General features: G+C 41.5%; 2 protein-coding genes across 4 annotated transcripts in view; both read right to left on the bottom strand.

Moving 5' to 3' along the window:
• Positions 1-10,867: 10,867 nt before the first annotated feature.
• LRAT (lecithin retinol acyltransferase) lies at positions 10,868-14,011 on the bottom strand. The gene is made up of 2 exons (XM_061373651.1): positions 13,361-14,011; positions 10,868-12,911 (listed from the first exon to the last, which is right to left on the bottom strand). The coding sequence occupies exons 1-2, from the start codon at positions 13,898-13,900 to the stop codon at positions 12,759-12,761; spliced, it is 693 nt and encodes a 230-aa protein (XP_061229635.1). The 5' UTR covers positions 13,901-14,011; the 3' UTR covers positions 10,868-12,758.
• A 4,007-nt stretch (positions 14,012-18,018) lies between these two features.
• Positions 18,019-26,473, bottom strand: part of LOC133223193 (uncharacterized) — a 58,534-nt gene continuing 50,079 nt past the window's right edge. For all 3 annotated transcript variants that reach the window (XM_061373705.1, XM_061373695.1, XM_061373686.1), the window contains 2 exons: positions 20,984-21,074; positions 18,019-19,875 (listed from right to left, as the gene is read on the bottom strand). In XM_061373705.1, the coding sequence (XP_061229689.1) occupies positions 19,801-19,875; positions 20,984-21,074 (166 nt within the window). In that variant the 3' untranslated portion in view covers positions 18,019-19,800. The remainder of the gene's footprint in view (positions 19,876-20,983; positions 21,075-26,473) is intronic.

The following is a 26,473-nucleotide window of genomic DNA, read 5'->3' on the forward strand; positions in this document are numbered from 1 at the left end:
CCCACCTACAACTCCTCATCATTTTCTTTGTATAAGTGACATCTAACTGGAGTACAGATGAGTGACTATTGCTCAAAGGTAGAGTTGCTGAACAAGTGCTCAGCTGGAAATGTTAAACCATTCCAGCACTTAACAGAAGGTTTCAAGCAAAACGCACAGATTTGCCACCAGGTTTTACACTTTATGGCATGATATGAAAAAAAAAGAGAAAATAACAAAGTATTTGAAGCCTACGTTATGATCTCTTATTAAACATCAAAGTCAGACATAGGAACTAAAGACTCATTTTGTTGTTGACCCCTGCCTCTGTAAAAGAAATTAATGATCCTTTTCTTCCTTTGTGGCCCGTGTGCTAATTGGGTATCAGAGTTCTTACTGCCTCACCTGTCCACATGTGCTAGCTGCTTTTTTCTCTTGACAGTCTAAGTGTTCTGTATAATTAGGTTTTACTAAGAAGAACTGTTTTTAACCTGTATTTGTCTTTGATTTTGCTGTGACTCATGGTAAAGTCTGAGCTGGGTATTTTATTTTGTAGTAAGGATTTGCAGGGGAATGCAATACTTTTCGTAAATCAAGCAGTATAGCTGACAACTTAAGGTCTTCAAAAAAGAGTTTGCACACCTGAAAGCTTCTCGGGGCTAAATCAAAACTAGTTACCTCAGCACTCTCTGAAGTGTTGCTTTTCTTGTATTACAACAAGCAGAATTCTCCACAAGCAAACCCCTCAGTCAATCTCCCATTTCCAAATTTTTTGTTTAGTTACTTTTAACTCGTGTAATTCTGTCAAGTTGGAACAGTTGTAGGAGATAAATGCCTCTCTCTTCCATGTAGACACTGCCCCCAGTAAATTCCACCTTGGTTTAATTTCCCTTTCTCTCGCATAGTATGATTGCTTTGTCTGTTCAAAAGACATACTTCACTTATTTGTCTGTAGCTATTGCTTGGATACCTGTGGTAGAAGGAGAAGGAAGATTAACATTTTAGTTCCTGTTTCTAGGAGTGACAACAAAGTTGACAGCAAAGCAACAGTTTATCACCATTGTGATTTCTTTCTCACTCCCCATACATCTGTAAACACCACTCATCCAAATTAATGCCATGTTTTAATTCTTTTATTATTAACAAAGATTTACTAAAGAATTGGAAAGAAGACCAGGCCCAGAACAGTGTTTGTTATCAATCAGAGTATTTAGTTCTTTACTGCTTTATTGAGCCTTAGAACATCACTGTTTAACTTTTAAACCTGATGAATAGAAACTTGTTTCTGTAACTTTTTACAAGAGTTGCTTAATAATTTTACAAAAAGCACTTAGCACAATTTCTGGTTAGAAAATTACGTTAAATTGCAAATAATGTGCTATTTACCCTAAAGCTTTATACCATTCCTATTAACACTGAGTGAGTTTCCTCGCAAATGTCTTTTTGAAACTGTCACAAGTCTGATGGATGAGGACTGAGGGCAGAGTCCTGCCAGGATTATGCCATTTATTCCTTTGGCTAAATTTGAAAATGTGAAAGAGGTCTTTTTCTTACATGGTTTATTTTATAGCACTGCACCAGACAGTTGCTTTGCTTCTCATTCTAAGTTATTTTAGGTAGCTGTAACACAGTAGTCCTTGATGTTTTTTAACTTCTGTTTCATTGGAATGCTAGCAAGCCCCAGCATATATATTCCTGGAGTGGGCTATTACTGCAGTTGTAATATATGTTAATAGAAGCATAAGCTTTTTTTGCTGGTGTAAATTTTACTATGGCCTGGAGCAGGAAAAGAGGGTAAGTAGTATTTTTGCACTCTGACAGGTTTGATATGTAGGTAGTGGAAATACTTTAAAAGGAAGCAGACGTCCTTTGAAGTTTAGACAAAAGTCTCTGTAGAAAACCTAGACATAATGGGATTGTAAATCTAATTATAATAAGCTGCTTAGAAAGACTTCATTTCAGTCAGTCCATTTTATTTGGTGTTTCGTTTTATCAAGTAGCTGCATTGCCAGGTTAGGTAGGATCCTCCTAACAAGGCATCCTAGTGCCTAAAGGGTCTTTTTTCTTGAAGGGTGCTGCTTGCTCTCATTCAGCTTTCTGCCTTTAAAGAGTTGGGATCTTTTTAATCATAAAATTATGAGTCTGATACTGCTGAATAAGCATTTGAGGGAACAGAATATTAATTGTGGGGAAATCATACAAAATTGCTTTCTTTTTTTGTAAAGCACTTCAAGACACACATACCACATGACTTTAACTTATAATGCAGTGAATATGAAATAGTGGATCCTGAAGCATGTCCCGTCTTCACTTAGATGAGTGAATATCAACAATTTCACTAATGTAAATTGAATGAAATCCAATTTAAGCCAACATTGCTGAGTGCAGAGTGATGTAAAATCTGCATAATGAAGTGTATAAAACCACTTCCCCTCATTGCCTCCAGAACGATTGCTTTCTGCTCCCTCCACATCTCACTCTAAAAACCTGGACCCTTTGTGAAAAAGCTATACCTTCAGTCACCAAGGAAAGCCCTGTTGTCTGGCAGTGGAGCCAACCCTCTACTGCCAGACAACAGTAGGATCAGATGGGAACTGTAAAAGTAACACTGCAATCGTATGGTGGAAGAAGAGGTGAATGTCAGAAAATAGAAGGGAAAACAGGATGGGAATGGGAAGGACCAAAGAAGATGGAGAATTCTGTACTGTGGTACTGTGATCTTCTGATGCTCCACTGTCACAGAATGCTTTCCTGTCTGCTTTTTAGGCAGATGTTTTAAATGAGTTCTGAAATGACAGTATGTCCTCCACATGTCTGTACAGCAGCAGTTAAAGAGGTTTGGCAGTTTTAGTGCTTCTGAAAGTGGCCACTGCCCCAGCAATCTGGAAATCAAGTTTTCTTTCACAAGGATGTGAAGAGCAAAGAGCTATGGAGTGGGCTCCCTTCATCAATCACACTGCTGGTGTCTCCATACTCACCAGAGGCCATAGAAAGATCAGAGACAGTCCCCTCTCAGTTAGTGGTCAGTTTTTAATTTCTTTGCAAGCGTCGTCAGAAAGTACTTGCACTTACAGCACCTTCTGTGAAAGTCTTAGATGATGTTTCAGCATCAGAACCAAACAAGCATCAGGCATCAAACTAAGTCTTTGGTCATACCTGATCTAACCTAAACGTTAACTGGAAGTTTGCGGGGGGCTACAGGTTCTTGTATCACATCAATTTTTGAGTATTTAATAATTCCAGAAATAAATGATGTTGTATGTAACAGTGGAGAACAGGATTTCTTTTTTACTTTTCCTAGATTTAAAAATTTAAAATACCCTAACTAAATATTTTAAATACCTTAACTGAGGTTTGAAAAGCGGAAGAGTCCACTCTTTCTTTAGGCTGTTCCTACTTGGCATTGAAGTCCAGCTTATTCTATGATTCCTAAGAAGCATCAGTTTCTCAAGCTCGCATCCTTTTAATTTATGATACAGCTGCTGTGAGCTGCTAACTAGCTTTTAAGTCAGAAAACTCTGGACTGTCAATGCCAATTACAGTTAAACTACTTGCAATGCTTCCATGTAATTTTCTTTATATGTTTCCTGGGGCTTTAAAGATACAGTGCTGTGCTTGGAGACACAATTAAGAAAGTCTGAAGCAGTTGTAACCTGTGGTTTTGTGTGCTTCTTTCATTTACATGCTATACGTATTTTTATAGATTATATACATATGTATATATGCATTTGTATATTACACACACATAGAATCCCATGATGTATCGTCGAGGTTTTTTACAGGATTCATGAAGTACAGCTAACAGAATGATTTCTAAATGCTTGTCTGTATCCAGCTGTTGTCATTTCCACAAATCTAGTGCCACAGCCAAAACTGATGAAAAAGTAAAATGAACTGCTACATTGTGAGCAACTGAACAAAACCAATGTTACGCAGTTTAACCATATCTTCCTGATTTCCGGTTAGATGTCATATTAGTGAAACAGGAATTCAAAATAACATTTCTAAACCTACTTAGCAGTTATGTCATCTTAAATAATCTGATTTACCCATTCTTTAAATGTGAGTTTCACAGTTAACTGCCGTATTTGCTGGGGATGGTGCATTTTCCTGAATGGAAGAGAGCCACTAGGTGGGAGTATGTTATCTTCAGAAAAGTTTTGTCAGCCCCGGCTGGTTTTGTTTTCAAGGAGATCAGCACTTTGCTTTTCCGAACATCGAGAGATGCTGCAACACTGTCCACACCATGCCGAGCTGGAGAGAAATTTGGTTTTTTTCTTTTTGTGCTCGTGTCCACACTAGATGCTGAGGAGACACTGCTTTGCTCCTCCTTCAGTCCAGGAGGACCAGACCTGGGCATGGATACAAGCAAAGGCAGAGGCTGACTAGAAGTGCCACCCCTCAAAAAGCAGGTCTCTTACCCAAACAAACAGCACAAGCACTCTTCATAAGCTAGTTACTTAGAAACCCCCAAGGACCCAGACTAAAATAGATTCAGAGGATCACCTTGCTAACATAAAATCTAATAAATAATGTAAAAAAAAAAAAACCAGCCTTGTTAAAATATATTAAAAGCCAGGCATTTGCCAGGAAGAGAAATGGAAGATGATGTAGAAAGGGCCCTTTGAGGAATTGGGCTGTTGGGGGGGGGAAAAACAACAAACCCAAACAAAACCTCCAAACAACAACAACAACCCAAACACCAGCACCTTTTCTAATATTCAACACTAAAGTTTTCAAAGCGAGACAGTTCTTGTTTACAGGCAATAAGAGCTTCACAGTAGTCATAAACTGAGGGGTCTATAAAAGGCATTTTAGAACAGAAGAGTAAATCAGAACAAACTAACATGACTGGTTATATTCAAATCTAAGGAAACTCCAGGATGGCAAAGTTGGACTGAGGTGTAATGTGGAGTAAGTTTCTGAGGGCAGCCATGGTCCTAGAATAATGGTGCCAAATTTCTGAAGAATTTCACTACAGATTTGGAGAAACCACAAAAACTTTTGAGTTCCACATCAGGAATATCTGATTTGTAAGACAGCAAGGGGAAAAATATGAACCCAAAATGATGACTCATTGTTCCCTGTCATACAAGAATGGGAGGGACAGCTAATATAATCATCAAGTAGCCAAATAAAAAGTGCTTTTTTATATCACAGTCTTGCTGTATAACACTTTGCCCAGACGCATAAACTAAAAAAGGAATAAGACAGACAAGCAGATGTAGGGAAAGAGTATTAAACATGGTGAAATGAATGCGAGCTTTAAAGGTGAAAATTTGTGAATTGTTGGTTGTGGAAATATTTGACAGTGTATCAAGACCCTGTCCCCAAGGGCTCACTGTTGCTCATTGGTGGAGAACAACATGGGGCTAAACTGACCTTCACATATAGCCAAGCTCATTCTGATGTTGCAGAAAAAAATTGGCACTTGTATATATGGCTCTCAAAGATATAACAGCTCCGGGTTGTCTTGCTGCAGCTCTGGATTGAGAGTTGAGTTTTCCTGAAGTTTAATGGGAATGGTTGTGATCACAGAAAAAGATCACAGAAGGCAGCTGAAGCACGCATTGACTAGACCAGAAAAAAAAGAGAGAAACACTAGTGACAGACAGTCCGCAGGCAGCTGTCTGAATAATTTGAAAAACTACAAATAATTTCAAAGCTGCCCAGTTTATGACCTATAAGATTCTTCAAATCATAGTTCAATGTAAAGTTCAGAGTCACCAGGGGTTCATTGCTGAACATTGTTATGGAATTTCCTTAGGTACAAGATTTTGGGGAGGTCATGAAATGATAGAATACTTCACACTTAGTCTTGCTCTCTGTGAAGCCAGTGACAAAGATCTTTTGATTTGAGCTGGAAGAAATGTAACCCAATGATGCTGGTGTAATAAGGAAGCCTGGAGTACTATGTACTCAATGGTAGATCTGGTGAATTACTGTGACTCTTCTAAATGGGGTATTTTTTTTAAGTATGCAGTGCTAGTCAAGTGATTTTATTTTTAAAGTAACTTCTCTTTATTTTTTTATTAGGCTCAAATGTTTTGGTATAAACATGTTTTGCTCACATCCCATGCTCCCTTCCTCCTCAGTTACACAGTGAGCTCACAGTTAAAGTCACAAATCCAGTGGCTTTCCCATAAGAACAGACTGGTTTTGCAAGCACAAATTTGTATTTAATTGCAGAACTAAGTACTGTCTGTGGATGGCTTTTAACACAGTCCTGAAGCTGAAAAATGCAAACTAGAAAGTTACTGAGGGAAAGTAATCTCTGTAACTGGTTTGGGTGGATATTTCCAGTTTGCTTCTAAAAAACTATTTGCAAGTCATAAAAACCTCATCATAATTTTGAAACACATTTACATGACTATGCATCAGGTCTACTGCCTGTACAGTTCTCAGTGCTTGAACAGTGAGAGTTACTGGGATGCTCAAAGACGTCAGCAATGGAAACGCTTTGTTCCTCAGCAGAATTTCAGTTCATTGGCAACATAGAATTACTGCTTTCTCCAGGCTAGTTTTTGAAAAGAAATTCCCAGTCTACACCCTGTTTGTCAATTCATGATGAAATTGTCATTCTAAAATAATTACTTGTACAACAAAGTGGTTCTTTCTTACATACAGCATGACCAAACCTATTTGCTGTCAGAAATTGGGAGTAATAACTAAAGGAAAATAAAAAGCTGTCTTTAAATGAAAATAAAAAGCAGGTAAATACAGCTTTTATAGCAACTGTCAGTGCTAAATGGCTCACATACTGGATGAAGAGACGGTATTTTTGCTTCTATTTGCCAAGGCCATATTCTAGTTTATTACACATTTGGATTTCCAGAGGAGCCGAATTTTGTGCACATCCTGAGCTTGATAAAACTGAGGAATGGGACATCACAATGTGGCTGCGGATATCATGGGATATATCTTCACATATACATCAGGCATCGCAGCCTTACACACCAGTCTGAAGTGATTCTCAAGCCTGGGTGAGGCCTTCAGGCTCCTCTTCAAAAGCCTGGGAAGAGTTAGCTAGCTTTGGGAAGGACTCCCCAGGAACTAGCAGAGCTGGAATGTGTGTAAAGTAACTTGTGAATGAAAGAAGTCTTGGGATGGAATTTAAACAGCCAGGGGCATACCTACATGATTCAGAGCTCTTGCTTCAGATGAGCTGGTATGACTGCAGCACAGGACAGGATCCTAAGCTGATAATCAGTTCAGGCTCTAGAAGCAACAGAGCTGTGATACTGTGGTGCTGAACCAAACAGCCCTCTTTCCCTGGGGCTAAATGCAGTATGATGTTTTTCACAGTTGTGCTGTTTGTGGTTCTGGAGGCAACCAAGTCATCCTTGGCTCCAGGCTGCTGATGGAGGACACTGTTGGTCCTTTAGACGGACCCAGTGAGAGTGGTTGAAAGACCATGCCTCCCTCCCCCTGAGCATTCACTTACAACAACTTTGTCTGCAAACAGAAATAGCGGAAGTTACTCTTTAATGCTATTTTTCCACCAGGGGTGCAGGAGACCTCTCATTATCTTCACACCCACATTGCTTCCCTTTTGGTTAGAAATAATTACTGACATTTTACCTGCTGTGTGGCAGTAGCAGACCTACTCCTTTCTGTATTTCTGTGCAGTACTGAATGGAAATGTGCAGGCACTTTCTGAAAAATAGCAAGGTGCATATCTGAGCCAGGTCTCAGACTATGCAGAAGCAGAAGATAAGGTGGCTTGGCAAGTTTAGCAGAGCATAACCCTTCATTTGCATGTATTCTTAATTACATAAAATAGTATGCCTCCTGAGCCTCGTGGAAAACTCTGGTTTCACAGGCAGGGAGGTTGCCTTCTGGTAAATAACCATCCATTCTGTTTATTTGGTATGTCCAATTCAAGGTACCCACAACCTTATGCAAATATTAACAAAGTCTCACAGCTTACCAGAAAACAGAGATGATCATTGTCATCATCAGTTATAGAAACTGGAAAGAATTCAAAAAAGAGAAACTGGGCAATAGTTAGAGAGGTACAGCATTCACTCCCTGGTCCTTCAGAAAGCTTAGTGTGCCTTGCCCTTGCAAGTAACATAAACCTACATTATCTGCCTTCCCCCACTTTCACTGCCTTGTCAGGCCAAGCACCTAGTTGTAGGTGTGATATAGTTGCAGGGAATCCAAATCACACTATCACAAGAGAGACTCTTTTCCAATTCATAGAGAAGAGGCAACTATTAAAACAAGGTCACAGGGCTAAATATCTCTTATAATCAGGGAAAACATTAAGAAGATACGGAACATCTTAGAGAAAGCTTTCTACCCTAGGAGACAGAGAGTAAATATAAATCACCTGTTTTGTCACAGGCAGAACAGCAGTACTGCAATCAGTGTAATTCTTATTTGTCTCCTAAAGATCACCCCACTTACCCCCTTCTCCCACAGTCTCTGAGCACTCAGGGCCATTTCCTATATGTTCCCTTGACTTCAGAAGCAAAGCTAAGCCCAAAAATCAAGCATAGAATACATTTTTAGGAAATTATGCCAAAAAATAGCTCTCAAATACTTCTAGTGATTTATTCCTACAGCAGAAATTGTTTATTTTACCAGCAGTGTTCTGAAAGATTTCTGTAAGGCTCACAGGAGAGTGCGGTGCACTACAGTAAAGCCTCAGAACTACTAAGCTTTTGTCTTCACTTCCCATCAGTAAGCCCATTCATGATGGTTAAGTGCTCAGAGGAGTCAGGTCCTAAACTATTATAAAGTATAAGCAGCAAAGGGCTCCTAGAGTCACCTGAGAACTTCTTTTAAAGGAAGTTCAGGGGATAAAGAGATGCTAACTAATGACTGTATGGTACAGTTCTGTATCATTCAGTGGTGTCTGATGCTTTAATGTGAGAACATGCAATAAATAATATAACACCATATCGTTTCTAGAGATCACAGTTCTAACATTTGTTGCTGCAGCTTGCTTTCTGAAACCTGTCTGGATGATGTCAAGTCACACACAAGTTTAATTCCCTCTTCCCCACCCCCTCAGACTTTAACAAGTATTGCTATGATTTTGTTTTCATTAAAAGCCTCAATGGTATTTATATGTAGAATTCTCCTTCAGCACAGGAGGACCCAAAGGTGAAATCAAGCAGCAGATGACAGTTCACCACAAAATGAGTAATCATTTATGTTCCAAGCTAAAATTAATACAAACAGAAAGCTCACTGTTCTAATGTCTTCATTTAGCAAATTTCTTTTTCCTTTTTTTCTTTTAAATACAGGTTTTGTAAAAGTATTTTAAGCCTTGTGGATGCTCATTTTATTTTTGTTTTCTTTGGAAAGCCTGAAGTGAAACATCTATCCTTTTAACCTGATATCTTCACTACTTGCCTTTCCCAGTGGCACAGAGGTGATTGTTACACTCCTCCATTCCATATTCTGGCTTAACCACACAGCTTTTCTAAACAGCCCCACCACTAAAATAAGCTGCAGCTCTAGACTTACACTCCTCATCACCATCACTTAGTTACTAATGAACAACTTCATTTCTAAGCAAACACACTTCCAAACAGTTGAACTGCTCCACAGTTTTCTGTGTTTATTATACTATAACTAGCTCCTTCATTTCAGTGGCATCACAGTTGAGCTCACTCCTGAAATGCAATGCTCCACCTAGGAGAAGTGCTTATTTTTACTCACATAGTTACAGAAAAAAAGTCGACACTGACATTTACCAAAATATTTCAAAGCACAAACACCACACGCTGAGCTGAACATGAGAATTCATGCCTACTAGTCATGTTTTTCCCCCTCAGAGTATGACTGAATCAACTCATGCCTGACCTGTAAGAAAATTTCCAGATCTCTGCTAGAATTATAGCTAGTAGGAAAAACTGAACATGCAACTGAACTTCTGTTCCTACACCCACATTATTACTTTGACGAAAGGATACGGTAAAACATTATGTCATAAGCTTAGAAGTTTACATATTGAAGGAAAATTCTCTACTAATGCAGCTGGAAGTCTGCAAGGAACTGCTTTCATTTCTTTCATAGACACCTGTGAAAATCCCAGTTTAGTCCCCCAGTCTAATCTGGATGCTTTTTGCTCAACAGCATTAGCAAAGTATTTGTCTTAGAATCAGGGAATCAACTAGGTTGGAAAAGACCTTTAAGATGATCAAGTCCAACCAGTATCCCACGACTGCCAAGTTCACCACTAAACCATGTCACTATGGGCCTTATCTACACACTTTCTGAACACTTCTGGGGACAGTGATTCTACCTCTTCCCTGAGCAGCCTGTTCCAATGCCTGACCACCCTTTTGGTGAAGAAATATTTTCTAATATCCAACTAAACCTCCCCTTGTGCAGCTTGAGGCCATTACCTCTTGTCCTATCACTCGTTACTTGGGAGACCAGCCACCTCCTCACTCCAGCCTCCTTTCAGGTAGTTGTAGAGAGTGATAAGGTCCCCCCAGTCCTTCTCCAAACTAAACACACCCAGTTCCCTCAGCCACTCCCCCTAAGACTTGTGCTCCAAGGCCTTCACTAGCTTTGTTGTCCTTCTCTGGACTTGCTCCAGCACCTCAATATTTCTCTTCTAGTGAGGGGCCCAGAACTGAACACAGTATGCAAGGTCCTTAGATACTGAAGTTAAAGCAGGAACATTTCTTTGCCTTCCAGAAATCTCACTTGTGATTTGGTTAGTGGTCATGACCCCACTGTTTATTGTATAAGCGAATCATAAGAATTACTGGAATTCTTATAAATCCCAAGTAAACAAAGGGGAAAAGAAAAGCCCACCTGTAATTGGACACCATGTAGCTGCATGTTAATGGACTGTTCAGTGCCCTACTGGGATATGTTAGAGTAATGCTATAGCATTATACTTGATTTCAAGAGGCCGGCAGATGTTTTGAAATGAATAAATTCTATTTATATAATTACAATAATGACTACAGTTCATACCTTATACACAGCAAGTAAAAAAAAAAACACTGGAATTTATGTAAATATTACTAATGCATACACTATGAAAAAGCAATTCATGTTAATTAAAAAACACCTTAATTTTAGAAGTTTACCAAAAACAGTTACACTGAGCATTGCAATCTTTGAAAGTAGAGCAGAAGTTGTTTACAAGGATCCAACAGAAATTGGTACCCAGCACCATGAAGCTGGACTGCAGGCTGAATGTGCACCGAACGCTGGGCTGAAATCCCCTCTTGGCTGGTTGCAGCAGCAGTCAGGCTGCTGCTTCCTATGAGCCTGGAATTTCACCCCAGTCTTTACATTCTTTGTCAGTTATAGTGGAGAAGCCAGAAGAAAGATGGTTAGAGAGCAGCCAAGTAGACTCACAGTTCCAAGAATCCCATCTTCAAGCAGCTGTAAGGTCTAGGGGAAAGGAAGGAGGTTTATAGCACACTTAAAGTGAGTCTCTAAAAATGGGGAAAGCGGCCACTTCAGTAGCAGAGCTGATGACAAGATACTGAGCATTGCCCACAGAAAGAAGCAAATCTCAGGTTCAGTCCTTGGTGAAGACACCGCCGTATTTGCCTTTGATTAGAAAGGAAGACAGGCACGGCACATTAATATGTAAGTACATGTGTCACACGGAAGACAATACAGAAGCTCATCAACTTCTCTGCATACATCAACACATTGCTAAGAAGTAAATTAGCAAAGGTTTTTAGCATTCAAACAGATTAACCTAATTTCAAATCCAACAGTACACATTCTCAATAAACAGAAAGGATGAAACTCCAGCTGATGGCTTGAAAGTGAATACTTATTTGCAAGAGATGAGTATAGAAAGACGTCATCTTTCACCAAGAGGCATTTGTTTTAAGGCAATGTCCAAAATGACAATAAAGCTACCAGAGAAGATGCTTCAGTGATGTTGGATGCTTTACGGTGCTCACATGGGTCCCGTGACCGAGGGAAGGTAGGGACTAAATTGGCCTCTGTCCTCTTCCTCCCTACCATGTGCCCTGCAACGCTGGAAATTTCTGATGTCTGTATGTTACTGGCTGTCATAAAGCATTCTAGCTTCTTCCTGTACCCCCTCAAGCCCTCTGTCACCATTTCTCTTAGCCACACTAACCACTCCCGGTGGCAAGGAAAATGCTGAGGAATTGCCATCTTTCCTTACCATGAACCCAATTAAAGAGTTGTGTTTATGCAATTAATGTAAATGAGAGATTTGTGAACATTTCCTAAGAGGGAAATGACTGCGGCTAGTCCCAGCTATGCTTCTGCAGCACCCAGAGCCCAACCTAGGGTTAGTTTTTCTTCTTTGCTATCAAAAAGAGTCAGTTTACTCACTTGTATCTCCACCGAAGAGTATTTTAGGGACAGAGCCAGTAACTTCTGAATACTCACTATATCTACTGAATGAAGAGGTAAGCAGTTTGTTCTAAATGTCCACTTCGTGGAACTCCATCATCTATTTTTAGTAACAGTTGTGACACCTGGGTATGTAGCTAAGAAATTCAGGAACATGAAGGATATTACCAGAATCGCTTACAGCGAAAGGCAAGGAGCAGAACTGCATCATAACCCTACTTTTTCATGATTTGAAGGTGTGTTAAAATGTACCAACTGAGATTTTCAGGAAATCTATTATTTGGCTTACACAGTAAGCTTTGCCTTGTGCACTGTGTTCTAGACAAAGTTGTATTTAAAAGTGGCACACAAGGTTAGGAGACTTTACACAATGATGATGAGTAATCTGTGCTTTCATAAATACAGTAGTATACATCCTATATACAAGTGCTGGCCGTGAGCCTTTGGGAAGGCTGTTAGCCAGCCATCCACAGAAAGAAGGGAATGAAGATTGTAGGCAGCGTGGTGGAGGGTGCCAAACCGAGGCAGAATATCGATGCTAATCCCACCAGCACTGAAGCAAGAACGCTCCTCTGGTCCCGAATAATCATCTTCACAGTCTCACAGAACTGGAAAAAAGAAAGAAAGAGGAAAAGATAAGGGTTAAAGAGGAAAGCTTCAACCGGACAGCTGAAGATGCACACTCCTTCCCTTAAGAACAGGCAGTCGCCACCCGGCTCTCCCGCGGGCCCGGCTTTGGCTCCGGCCGCAGCACTGAGCTGCTTCCGAGCATTCTAAGAGCACAGTAATTGTATTATGAATTCCTCTCTGCTCTTCTCGCACCTGAAGCCAACAGAGCCCCGCCGAGCAGCGCCCCGCCGAGCAGAGCCGCCTGCTCCGGGAGGACGGCCCCGAGCAGCATCCTGGGGGTCCGGCTCTCACTTAGTTTGGGGGAGCGGAGGGCCCGAGGGGCAACCGCCGCCGGGAAGGGCCGTGCCGTGCCGCTCCCGGCCGCCCGTCTGCAGGCAGCTGAGCGCCGTCGCGGATCGCGCCTCCCCGGCGGTCGCTCGGGCCATACCTTGTCGGTCTGGAAACTGACGGGGGACCCGTATCGGCAGTAGGTGACGAAGTGCTCGCAGTTGTTCCAGAGCAGGCTGTAGGCCGTGGCGCCCACCAGCTTCTCCGCCCGGCGGGCCGCCTCCTCGCTGCTCAGCACCTGGTCCTGGAACAGGCGGTCCATGTGGTTGACGAGGATGCTGCCGCCGTAGGCGAAGTCCTCCACCGTGTCCACGCGGATGCTGGCTGTCTTGGTGATGACGCCCAGGATGAGCCGCTTGTTGGTCACTACCTGCTGGATCTGCCGGCGATCGCCGGTGAAGGCGGGCAGGATGTCGGGCATCAAGTGGGCAACGCGGTTCTCGCCCAGGTAGATGCCGAAGTGAATGAAAAGGGTGCGGGGCACCTCCAGCAGGTCACCCCGCTTGAAGCAGCTGGTGTCGTAATAGGTGGGGGCCGGCGGCGGTTCCCCGCCGGAGCTCGAGGGCAGGGGCCGGACGTGGACAAGGAGCAGCAGCTTCTCCAGCAGCAGCGACGCTACCTGAGGCACCGGGTTCTTCATGGTCGGCGGGGGGAGCCCTGGCAGCCGCCGAGCAGCCCCCGCCGCCCGCACCCGCTTTTCTAGGCTACCGGCCGGGGCGGGGCGGGCGCCTGGGCCAGCCCACCGGGGAGCGCCCGCCCCGACGAGCCGCCACGCTTCACCGGGGAGCCCACCCGGCTCACCCCCCAGTCCGGTCCCGGCTCGGCTCTCGGGGGGGGCGCGGTGGACCCTGGGGCCGGCCGCCGCCTGCAGCAACCCCCGGTACTGCCCAGGTAGAGAAGGGCAAGACAAAGTGCGCTCAGCGACCTTCAGCCGCCCGGGCAGCGCCGAGGCGGGCTCTCTCCCGGGACTGGGTCCGCCTCGTTCACCTTTCCCTGCTGACGGGACCCAAGTGGCTCCAGGCAGCGCCCCGCTGAGCCCCGCGTGGCGAGGGGAAGGGAGGGAGGCGGGGGACTGCCGCGGTGCTCACTCGGCGGCGGGCGAGGAGCGGAGCGGTGGCCTCGGAGCGCGCCTTTCTTCCTCGGAAGAAAACAGGTCTCCGAGGGAGAGAGGGAATCCACATTCACGAATTAACTCGCCCGGCTGAAAAAAGAGTGGGAACAGGCGAAGAGGCATTCCCGCGCGTTTTGTTTCACGCTGATCCATTATGTAAATGGCTAAATCCTGGCAACGGAGCCCACAAAAGAGCGGCCCTGTCAGGCCAACAAAGCCAGCCCATCCCAGGCTGATGAGGTTCGAATTCCCGCCCCCTCGGGGACCGTGGGATGATGGATGGGGTAGACATTCATCTTACCTGGAAGATGACAGGGCCCGGCGAGTGGCACGGCGGGAGGGAGGGGGCCGCATCCCCGCTGCTGTTGTTCGTGCCGCAGACAGCCCCGCTCGGCGGCAGGGGAAGCGCTCGGCCCCGTGGGAAACACGGAGTAAGAGGGGTAGGGGGTGGGAGCACTGCCGGAGAAGTGGTTTGTTGGAGCACCTTACCCCAAAGCCAGCCCCAGAGCTGCCAGCGCCCCGCGTCTGCTCGCCGGCGGGCAGGCAAGGCAAGACACGCGGTGCCAACAGGCAGCGCGAAGGGAAGCGGTGGTGTGGAACAGCCTATTCCTTTTCCCAGGCAACCCTATTGACCACCAAGCATTTTTATCTCCTCGGTGACTTTAAACCCGAGAGTCTGTGGATCACGAACGAGGTGCCTAGACCGCTGTCGAGCTGTAGACCCCCTTCGGTCATACTAGAAAAGGAAGAGAAAGGTTCTCCATCCCTTTTCCTTTCCATCAGGGTACAGCTCTGGTGTGAGCAGAAAGGCAAAGTGGATGTGAAGGATCCAGAGTGCGAGAGCTTCATACTACCATAGATACCGAACCAAGGTTTCAGGCTGGATCTTGTGCACAGGGAAAATGAGGCTTATTAATGACCCAAAGCAAGTTTTACACACCTTTGTGAATACAGTATTTCAGGGAAATGGGTTACCTCACTGCTTGCAAACAAAAACCCGTGGCTGGTGTTGCCCTCCTGTTTCCTCCTGCTTGCAGCAGAGTGCAGCTTCCCAGAGGACTGAAGGCTATCCTCACCTTGCTTCATCTGCTATGACAGACTGGCCATAACCTCTTGTTTGGTTGTTGAATACAGCCCAGAGCCCCAGCACCTCTCACCAGAGCGATCGGGTAGCTGGGATTTTCTTTGGAGAGACTCAGCCAAGCTTTTATGCAACAGAGGCTCACCTCAATCAAACCCCCTACTTCAAATTGTGTCACTTATGAAAGAGAAAATACTATAGATGTGGCTTGTGATGCTGGTAAGAGCCCTGAGCATTAGCCACCAGCCTGCATAATTGCATAATTGAGAGAGCTGCTTTCATTCAGAATCAAGATGTTTAAATGTATTTGGAAGGTTTGAAGCTTTTGCTACTAGTAAACAAAAACAGAGGCGGGGGAGGGAGAAGGGGAGCGTTTCTCATTTTAAACTAGTGCATATTTTTAAGGGACAGGGGAAAAAGAAAAGATTAAACCCCCTCATCATGGTAACAGGTCTCACCCATCTGGCAATGGTCACAGCACTGGAGCACTGTGCCATAGCCAGAAGGTTATCAAAGCCTCCACAGAAAGTCCTGGCACAGAAAGGATCCTGTCTCCTTCCTGCAAGGATAAGCACTGGTCCTGCCCTGGGCTGCCATCTCCACACACCCACCCCCAAGATGTCAAGGGAGTGCCTGGATGAGCGTTGCTGAAATAGGTGCTAAGAGATACTTCAGTTCTACAGTTCAGATTTCTCTCCCCAGCCCAAAGGAAGGTAGAGGAATTCGGCTGAACTGGCAAACACAGGCAGCTCCCAATGGGATCTTTTACTTTGAGGCATCCTTTGTTTGCCTCCTTAATGCCAGCTAGCTTTAATCCCCAAAACACTAGGGTCCATTTCAAGTAAATCCGGAAAGGAAATCAGGATGAAACCAAAGAAGAGGAATTGCCACGAGGAGGAGACTCAGATTCTTACTACATGGGAGGGTTTCAAAGGACTAAGATGAGAGCTGTGACAGTTCTGCAGTGTAATTTCCTCATACCCGAGGCACTAAAGACCCTCCTCTCCCTCCCCCATGACTACTCACTCATTCTCAGGCTCAGACAAGACAAGCGTTAGGGGCAGCAGACATGTCTCCAGTACAGCCTCACTTTTCCAGCCAACACACATCCCCACTAAGGGAAATCCACTCAGATACTGCCTCACCAGTACCTCACAATGGTTGTGAGCATCCCCGACTGAAAAGCACTTCAAACAAGAAGTCATTTCTGAATGAAGCCATTCAGATTCCTGAATGGCAACCTGCAACACAACACTTTCTGCTTTCAAACCTTAAGGGCTGCAGTCCTATTACTTTCAAACTGCCATGATGCAAAGTGAAATCTGAAAGGTATACTTACAGATATTTTTCCTCTGCTCTGGTCCCTCCTATTCTAGTGGGAAAATGGCTTCACTGGAGCTGGCTCTACTGAAAATACACTTTTGCCTGGCACATCCTTTATCTTGGGTCACTTTTGTATAATAAGCTATGTACTTTTAACACACAAATTGCAGTGGGGAAATCACTTTGAAATACTAGCAAACATTGACAAAGTATTTGCTTGGACTGTTAGCTGCTATAGAATACTTATAATGATAAACCCCATGATTTACTCTGAAGAGTTAGGTGAGATGCAATAAGAAAGTTGTGAGAGGTAAGAGAATGCAGCCTTTGTTTTGTAGAGTGGATGAGCCACAGCATGAAAACATCCCACATAAGAGATGTAAGCCAGTTTCCACTGCACTGAAACTTATATTATATAGAACCTTATTTTATACACTAGGCACTACTATCTTCAGCCTGCCCTCACAGCTAATGCAGCAGAGAAAAAGCTGGAAAGAAGGCACTTGAAAGGGTAAATTCTCATCCATGTGAGGAACAGCCTTAGTTTAACAAGCAGGCAAAACACTTTTAAGCGACTGAGGTCAAACCAATGCTGACTACGTACACACTCATGTTCAAGCACAATGTATGTTTTACCAAACCTTTCTCAATTCCTCAGCCTCTACTGTAGATTAAGAAACAAGTGCAGCTTTAACCAGCTTTCAGGTCAGCTGGGATTGCTGGAACAAGTATAGGTTCATGAATTCAAAACATGTTAAGGAGGTCAAGGAGAACAAAATCCTTGGATAGGCATTTTTGGAGGCTGTGATTTGCAAGAAAAGTATCTGAAAAGCAATGCCCACTTGGTTTAAGCTGCTGCACTGAAAGAAATAATGGGACAGAAAGCATGTTTGTGAGGGATGGTTTCACAGCATCCAAAAGGGCGATTCCAGAGATAAAATAACTCCTTTGTATTCCCATATCTAACCCATTTGAAAACTGTACCGTTCTTTTCAGCTAATTGCCGCTCCCATTGTAGAGCTGTAAATGACCAGCTCTCCAGAAAATAGTATCACTTACTTTTTCAGGTTTTGTATTTAACAAAGACCAGGGACAGAACAGATAAAACCTGAAGGGAGAAGGGACCTAGCAAGACTGCATGAAACTGCAGGCAAATGAAACAACCCCAAAACAAAGAACCTTTGAACTAAGTATCACTCTCTTCTTCCAGTACAAGAAACAACATAAATGACTGCAACAAATCTGTTCTTTATAAATGTTCACTTTTATTCAGAAATGATTGCATATACATTTACAGAGTCACTTTAGCAGCATATTGAGTGAACTACAAGTACTTACTGTAGCCTTTTTATCCTTGTAGGATATCCTTGCTACTGAAGTCTACCACTTTTTCATTTCCTCTCAATACCTTTGTCTGTTTTGTTAGGCTTCCACATTATTAACAAGAATTTTCTAACAAACAAGGACTGTAAACATAAAACCAGCATGCTGGTTATTAAGCTGGATATTTTTCTGCAATGAAATGACTCATTTTTACTAGACAGAATCATGCTGTATACATAGATCGTACTTATGACTCGCTAAGAGAATAGTATGTTCAGTTGGATAAAGCATTAATTTATGATATCTTCAATGCAAATGAACAAAACCACAGAAAAGCTGGGAGTAATTCCTTGTATAGTCCTCATTAGCAATCAGAAGGCTAGGAAATTAGTATTAGGGGTAGCACAGACAGATTTAGGGATGACAGGTATTTCGGTGACAATTTAAAATATCTTTCATAATTTTATCTCATTTGTCAGCACTAACAATTAATAGTCTCCCCAAAATAAAGGAATATACTGATTTCTGAATACGTAACACCTGCACATGTGGAGTAATATTTCTGTGGCTTCTGCAGAAGAAACACACATCGTTGTTGGGCCAGAACTTCCAGCCTGATACTGTCCCAGGAAGTATGATATGAACTTTTAAGTCTCTGCTTAATGAGGTGAAGTAGTTTAGGAGTACTTTAATTTGAACATGCTAGTCATATTGTGTAGGAAGGGAGATGGGGAGGTCATAGCTGGGAGTCAGAAGAGAGATGGAGCATGCTACATTCAGCATGTTATTCCTTCACAGCAGGAGGCAGACCTTTCTGTGGGAAAGGGAATGCAAATGACAGCCAAATGAACTTAATCCAGGCAGGATTCTGCTGCACAAAATGAGGATTTAACAGCCCTGAAACAAAACGAGGTATCCCCCTGCCACCCAACCCCTTTCCTCCCTGCCAGGATGGCACCATCACAAGAGAGCACAAGCAGGCAGACTATCCTTTCCTCATCTTCAGAATTAATCCCACACTAAAATCTGCAATTTCTTAATAGTCAGTGCTTTCAATCAACATATTAACTAGTAAGAGATATTGTAAAATATAATAATGAAGCCTGTCATTAGCTGGACAAAGTGCTGGAAGTTTGGTGGATCACCATCAAAGGTCGGCATTTACTACCAGTCACTATATAACAACAGCAATTATAACTTTCCTTTATTGCCCCACAGGGAAAGCTGTTCCCCAGTACCAGACCGTGCTGACTCTGCAGCAATGCACAGCACGTTATCCAGCCTCACTCTGTGCACAGAACAGCTGATAGGCTTGCAACTAGATCAGTCCATTTAATTTCAAATAAAGACTGACAGAAGGAAAAGAGAAATGGACTGAACAGGATGTAATTTCCATCTTTGAACAAAGTTTATCTTATTATTAAATGTTATGTTGCAATTTGATTAATTCTATTTTACAGAAAATAAATTAATTCTTCATCCAATGTATTATCTGGACGGGAAATGTTATCAGTCACAGACCAAGCTATTAGTCTCATATTACTTAAAACATTTGCTAATCTGTGCATATAGCTAAGCCTCTGAGAGATAACTGTCACCAATTTCTACTCTTTAAGAAAAAAGAATATCTCAAGAAGCCAGTTCTTGTTTATAACATGTTTTGATACCACTCAGTGTTAAAAGCATATGTATTAAACACCTGTTACTCTATCAGTGATTTTAAATCAGGAACATTTTTAATCTGGAAATCCAACAGCATCTGTCCAAGTGCTTTGCCCTGTAAGAAAAAAAACAAAACCAACATTTCATTTTACTACCTTAAATATACCACCTCTGTAAATTAAATTCATAAAAATGGTTTAGTAAGGTATTTTTCCTATAGTCAGGGTGAGAATTCAGTATGTTTTGTAGGTTTTATGAATACTTATCTCTAAATATACTATTACATAAATTTGGGGTGAGTTTTTTCAAGCCTTAGATTGTAGGCTATCCAAACTTCTATTTATCTTTTCCATTTATTTGGCTTTCTCACTTGTGAATCAGTATAGCTAAATAAGAACTACACAGCTGAATTTCCAAGCATCTAAACCTGAACAGACTGAATGGTTTCTTCAACTTATTTGGTACCTAGTACTAAAATCAATTTATTTGGGGTTCAGTTCTGCTATCTGATTCATACATAGCATCATCTTATTTTGCGAACAGTTGTCTTGACTATGCTGAATTTATTTGTGGGCATAAGCATTTCTCAGCCTATGGTGGCAGAACTGTGCTTTGCTGTAGCTACAGGATTGCCTCATTAAGAGCTCTCATCTTCAGGTTTAGATGTTTCAAATATTTAACACTGAAATTGTACGCTTGCAAAAATAGTTTTGCATTCACGTATCATCAACAAAAGAGATCGCCTATCCATCTATTTCTATCTTTCATATTTATATTAATTATCAGTGCTTTAACTATATAGGCTAAGCTTGAGGAGCTCTTGTACAGTTAATGGTTCCTGTATACACTTGGAAACATTTAATCAGAATTGTCTAGTAATTTTGCATTCTCCGGAACAAGGCAGCCTTTCCTGAGAAACTAATTTTGCTGGTGCATCTAAGCACCAGCAGCACACCGTAAAAAGCTTACCTGATTCAAAGACTCTCTGAATAGTTCCTTGTACACATCCTTTTCACCAAATACTCTAAATACCTTTCTACTTCCCTAATTCTTTTAAGGTTTGAAAACAACATAAGTAGATAATGTATATAAACAGGAAATTAAAAGGAACTAAAGAATTAAAGCCAAAAGCTTAACAGTTCCAGCTCAAAAGTTGATTATAAAGAGACTGTTTAATACACAGGTATTAAAGGTAATACTAAAATCAATGCTTTGATACATGCCTGTGGGTCACTTCTTAGAGATGCTATGCCACCACCACCAAGGGAATTCTTCAGAACAAAATTTAATCCATGGATTCCTGGCAACTCGTATCTGTAAAATAAAATCCACACATTGCTTCTCAGATTTTGTAAGAAACATTTGCACCCATCACCAAGCAAAAGACAGCATGCAAAAATTCCATGCTATTGATGGCACCCCACTACTGAGTCAAGCCTAAAAGTTAAACGAAAATGAACCCATCATCTTCCCTCCCTTCTTGTTCCTTCCCCTTACTCCAAATCAACAGTCTGTAATAGTTTTACAGTAGTACCATAAAGTAATTATTCTCCTCTTATTCAAGTTCAGAACGCCTTCATCTGTCATGAGGTGGCTTTCTACTCTTCCCCCCAACCCCCCCAAGAGTTGAAGCCCATACAGAAAGCTCCGTAGACAAGAGGGTCAAGATCCAATATGAACTCAGAGAACACAGCACCCAGAGGGAAGTATTGTTAATATTTTCTAGTTCTGTAATGAAAAGTACAATTACTTAATTCCTGGAACTCACTTTTGCCAACAAAGGCCGCCAGCTCCTTGGTAATGTGTCCCCTTTATTACTGAGAAATAACTATGAGTCACTAGATCGAACCCTTAACTACAGATAATAGCAAATGAAAAGTACAGGTACACTTCAATGCTTGCTTGCGGCCATGTACTTTGCTCAGATAAAATTTTATTTCAGTGTTACAGACCTATATTCCTGTTCCATTGCCACTCTAAGCATTTTTCCATCCTTGCTTTTGACTGGTGCATTTCCAATTTGGAAGCTTTCATAGAAGTTGGAAAAATGGCTCTGCGGTTTCCTAACAAAGTTATTTCAAATTCTATAAATAGATCTACAGCATATTTCCATTTGCACAGATTTTCAGTGTTTCGTCATCTTCCTTGTATTATTGTTTTTCTTCGCTTTTGCTTTCCTCCAATATTTTCTTTGTCTAAGGACTTGATAGCTTTCCCTTTTTTCCATAGGAAAAGGATTTAATCAGAATGTGACATGAAGAACAACTGAGAAAGATTATATCCAGTTCTTGCTCTGTCTCCAGATGTGTGACTGCTGCAATTTGAATCCCACTTCCTCCACCACCACCTATTTTTCTTTAGTCATCTATCTGATCTTTATCAGTTTAAGATGGATCCCTCCAAACCTGCTCTCTGAAATAGCTGGGATTCGTGCAGTGCTCTTGTACTGCTGATTTTGTCATTCTGAGGTTAATCTTTTTCAGCTCCTTTTTAGCATTGTAAAAATTACAGCTTTCTGATATTCACCACCCTTGTATCTTGGGCATATGACCTAAACCTCTCCTGGAAGGAGATGATTCCGCCAAACACTTCAGTTCTCACTATGCTCTTGCAAACAGTAGTTGTGGAACGTCTGCACCTACCTGCTAGGCAAGACACTGTTTTCACTGTTCCTTGTACTCTTTCATTATGTCCTGGTTTTAACTGGGATGGAGTTAATTTTCTTCCATGTAGCTGGTGCAATGCTGTGTTTCAGTCTGAGAACAACGCTGATAACAAGCCCATGTTTCAGTTCTTGCTAAGTAATGCTTGCTCGAATCAAGTACTTTTCAGTCTCTCATGCTCTGCCAGTGAGGAGGGGCACAAGAAGCCAGGAGGAAGCAGAGACAGGACACCTGACCCAAACTAGCCAAAGGGGTATTCCATACCACAGCACGTCATGCCCAGTACATAAACTGGGGTGGAGTCACCCAAAAAGGACCAATTGCTGCTCGGGTTCGGCTGGGTGTATCAGTCAGTGGGTGGTGAGCAACTGTGCATCACTTATCACGATAGTCCCTTTTGGTGCCCAACGTGGGGCACGAACGGCTGAGATAATGACAGATCTGACCAGAGCGTGTCAAAACATCATAAACATTCACTGCATCGGTTTAATAGTCACTGGCCACAGTGTTGATCTACTTGCTCTCAAGAGCTGTTGCATTACATAATACCTTACATGCAGCATGCATTCCCTGGAGTGATGTTTGTTATCTTTGGGGCCTGGCCTAAGATTATCATTCTGCTGTACTTTGTAACACTGGGTTTATAATATGATAGAGTTGCTGGCCGTGAAACTAATCTGGTATGTGTAGTTAGCATTGCTGTCACCGCTGTACTTCAGCAGTCATCTATTGGGAACTGCTAATAATTACGCCTTTTGCCTTTTCTCCTTGGAGATCCAGCCTATGGGGGAGACATCTTCCTACATCTTCCTTCTTTCTGACATCTTTGTTCTCCTCCAGGCTGATTACAGTGCTTGAGAATTTTACCATGTTTGTTTGCTACAGTGTTTGAGAATTTTAAGGGTTTTGAAAACCAACTCTGGCGACAAGCACTGCAGCCACTCCAACCCCCAACATTACCACACTCTAGTATTATAATTGTTAGTTACTATTAAGAGGAAAAGTGGTGTTAGCATTCGGCTGACCTTCCTTCAAAACTAGTTGACAGGAAACACTATCAATCATGTTTAAAGGCAAATCCAGTCAGAAGGCAGGAAAGTTTGATTAATCTAACAGTGCTCTACTAGACAACAGGAATACAAGGAATAAAGCAATTTCCACAATAAGTCATTTACATAATTTGCTAAATGTAACAGCATAATCAACTACAAAGCAGGATCGAAGACCCCACAAAATTTTCAACCGAGAAACTCAATGCAAATTACCAAGAACCATATACTATGAAAACTAGAGGTCTATACTGTATTACCATACTATACTGTAAATCTTACTCTGAAAAGCTAGTGAAGACTTCCAGGCAGCAAGCAATCTCACAGTTGGCAGATCTCTCCATAAGAACTTGACTTACGGAATATGTATTACAGAAATTAATACCTCAGCTCTCAAAAGAAGCTTCATGAAAATCAATCATTTAAACAAATCATGAGAGAAAAGAGTGTACAACAGCAGAAGCACACGAAAGAGTGGAAAAATTTCATTTCACTTTCTGCAGTCATTCTGGCAAAGGGAATATATAACACAAGCAACAGATCTTTGTTTTCAACGTCAGAATGGCACATTCATTTAAGTACTTGGAGGAAATATTTACAGTAAGATCCTCTAGCTAAAAACTAGGATTACAAAATTATATACAAAGATCAACATTTTCAATATTTTAAGTCCTGGTTGAAGAATCTGAGCATCCAAAATATTTCTGCACAATAAATACACTCCCACAATAAAAAAAAAGAAAAACCACTATAACCATCCTAACACAATACATTAACCAAACTGTTGACATGCATGTACCCATTATAATTTAATTTAATTAACTGAGATCTAAAGGAAGAAAATACTATCTACTTGTACAATTCAATCAAAAATTTTAAGAGCTCCTTTTAAAAAGCCCAGAAAACAAATAAATCCTTCAAAGAATACCAAGTCTGTGACAGGAACCAGTAAAACAAGGAAAATTCACTGTTCTAGCTGAGCTCTTATGCACAATGGGGTGCCTACTTAACTACTTCCTTCAAAGTGCTGTCCGTACATATACAAAAAAGTCAGGTTTCCCTGTGAACTTCCTGTTAAAATGCATAGAAATAGTAATGTCATTTAAACCAAGGAAAAGATAGAATTCCTTCCATCAGAGGAAAGCAAGAACTGAGTCCATAGGCTTAAAGAGGTGCTTCCATATGAGATATACTACAGAAAGGTATTTTTACTCCCCAATAATAAATATACTTAAAAAAAAAAAAAAGGCAATCTAGAAGCATCAGTACCCTCATTTCTCATTCTTCAGCTCTTAGTAAAAATATCCCATAAGAAGAAATTATCTGTCATTTTTATTTCTGAGTAATGGGATGCTCAAAACATAAAGAAGGTAACTGTATTTCAGAAGATGAAGCCAGCAAATTCTCAGAGGATATTTTTACTGTCCTTCTTAAGTGACTAACCTAGTATCACTAAATTAAAAGTTTCTTATTCCATATTTTAAGATTATCAGATCTTTTACAAATGCACTCTACACAGGGTGGGGAGCAATCACATAGGTTTGGGGTTTTAGGGTATGGGGGTGAGTGGGTTGAAAGACCACCTTTTGTTACTATGTTACCTGAAAATCTGGAAGTTTAGGAGCTTTCACTGTTCTCTATCAAAATAATCCCACCTTTTAGCTGTTCAGTACACCTATTTAACAGTTTTAATGAGAAACAATGAAAGGCAACTGGTTCTGTAGAGAGGCAGAGCCATGGCTGGTATGGTTTTAGTAGCAAAACTAATATATATTTCTTAACCACTCAATTTTAATAAAATAATTGAAGGAAAATGAAAGAGTAAGATAGCTCTTTTTAGGACAGTTAAAGCTAAAATATAAAAAACTAATTTAAAAAGAAACTATACAATCTGAAGCACATGAGCATAATCCTTATAATCCTAAATATTTCCACAAAAGGATTTACTAGTAGTTTTTCAACTCACTCACAGAGCTCCATTATCACATCATTAAAAGAAGCCAAACCCAGGAACAGATAATCTAATTAATCAAAATAAATTGGCTTCATCCAGACACAGCAAACTTAAAACTTTTATTTATGAACATAAACAACATTAAGGAACAACAATGAATCAATTTCTAGAAGTATCATTAAGAGGCTTGACATTTTTGATCTCTTCCCTTCTCTGCTGTTTCAGAGGAAATTCAATTACATTTCTCAGTATCACAATTTATCAGACACATAGATTTGTTAGCACTTACGAAACAGTGGGTGAGATCTGCACTGAGCCGCTTATGAAGACAAAGAACAGCACTTACAACTCAAAGATCAGGGGTTAAAACAACTCAAAGCTCTCCCTGAGCTCTGAGGTGCACCCTTCTGACTCAAGCTCTTTGAGTAAGCAAAAGGACATTTAACAGTTTATCTGCTATCAATGGAAATACGTAATTTTGGCAGAATCTTCACATTTGAAGAATAATTGACTTTGTTATCAAAACATATTTTAGAAGACTAAATGTTTTGTTGCAATATTAAGCTTTTGGGTTTTTTTGAAGAGGAAAAGATTTAAAATCTGTTCACTGTTTTATTGGACATCCTTAGGAGAATGAGCCCCATTATCCTACAACATCCTACAATAACAGTGTATGTCTCATTTGCTCAGGAAGGACCCTGAGCATCAGGTGAAGATATTAGGAAACCAAAAATGTTACATATGCTGTCTGCTGGCAGACAATATTGTTTTGTAGATGAATACAAGGTACAAGTGCCCTGTTTGCAATGTATTCTCTTTCATATTTTAAACAGGGAAATTAGCTGTGCATTTGGGGTTTTTTCCATTAAATTCTGGCTTGGTATGTATTGCAAAAAAATGGGTCAGAGTGTGGTACTCAAAGGAATACTTTCTCTCAAGTAAGTGAACTTCACAGGATGAGGCATGTGTCTGATGGCTGTGATAGGATTTTGGGGATTTCAAGCTGCCAGTTCTGCAGTGGCTGAGTCTTGGGAAGCTTCAATTTAC

Source organism: Neopsephotus bourkii, unplaced genomic scaffold, assembly GCF_033783945.1.
Source record: "Neopsephotus bourkii isolate Nb327-2 ecotype Australia unplaced genomic scaffold, CSIRO-AGI_Nbou_v1 NB_168, whole genome shotgun sequence".
In the NCBI taxonomy this organism is placed as follows: domain Eukaryota; kingdom Metazoa; phylum Chordata; class Aves; order Psittaciformes; family Psittacidae; genus Neopsephotus; species Neopsephotus bourkii.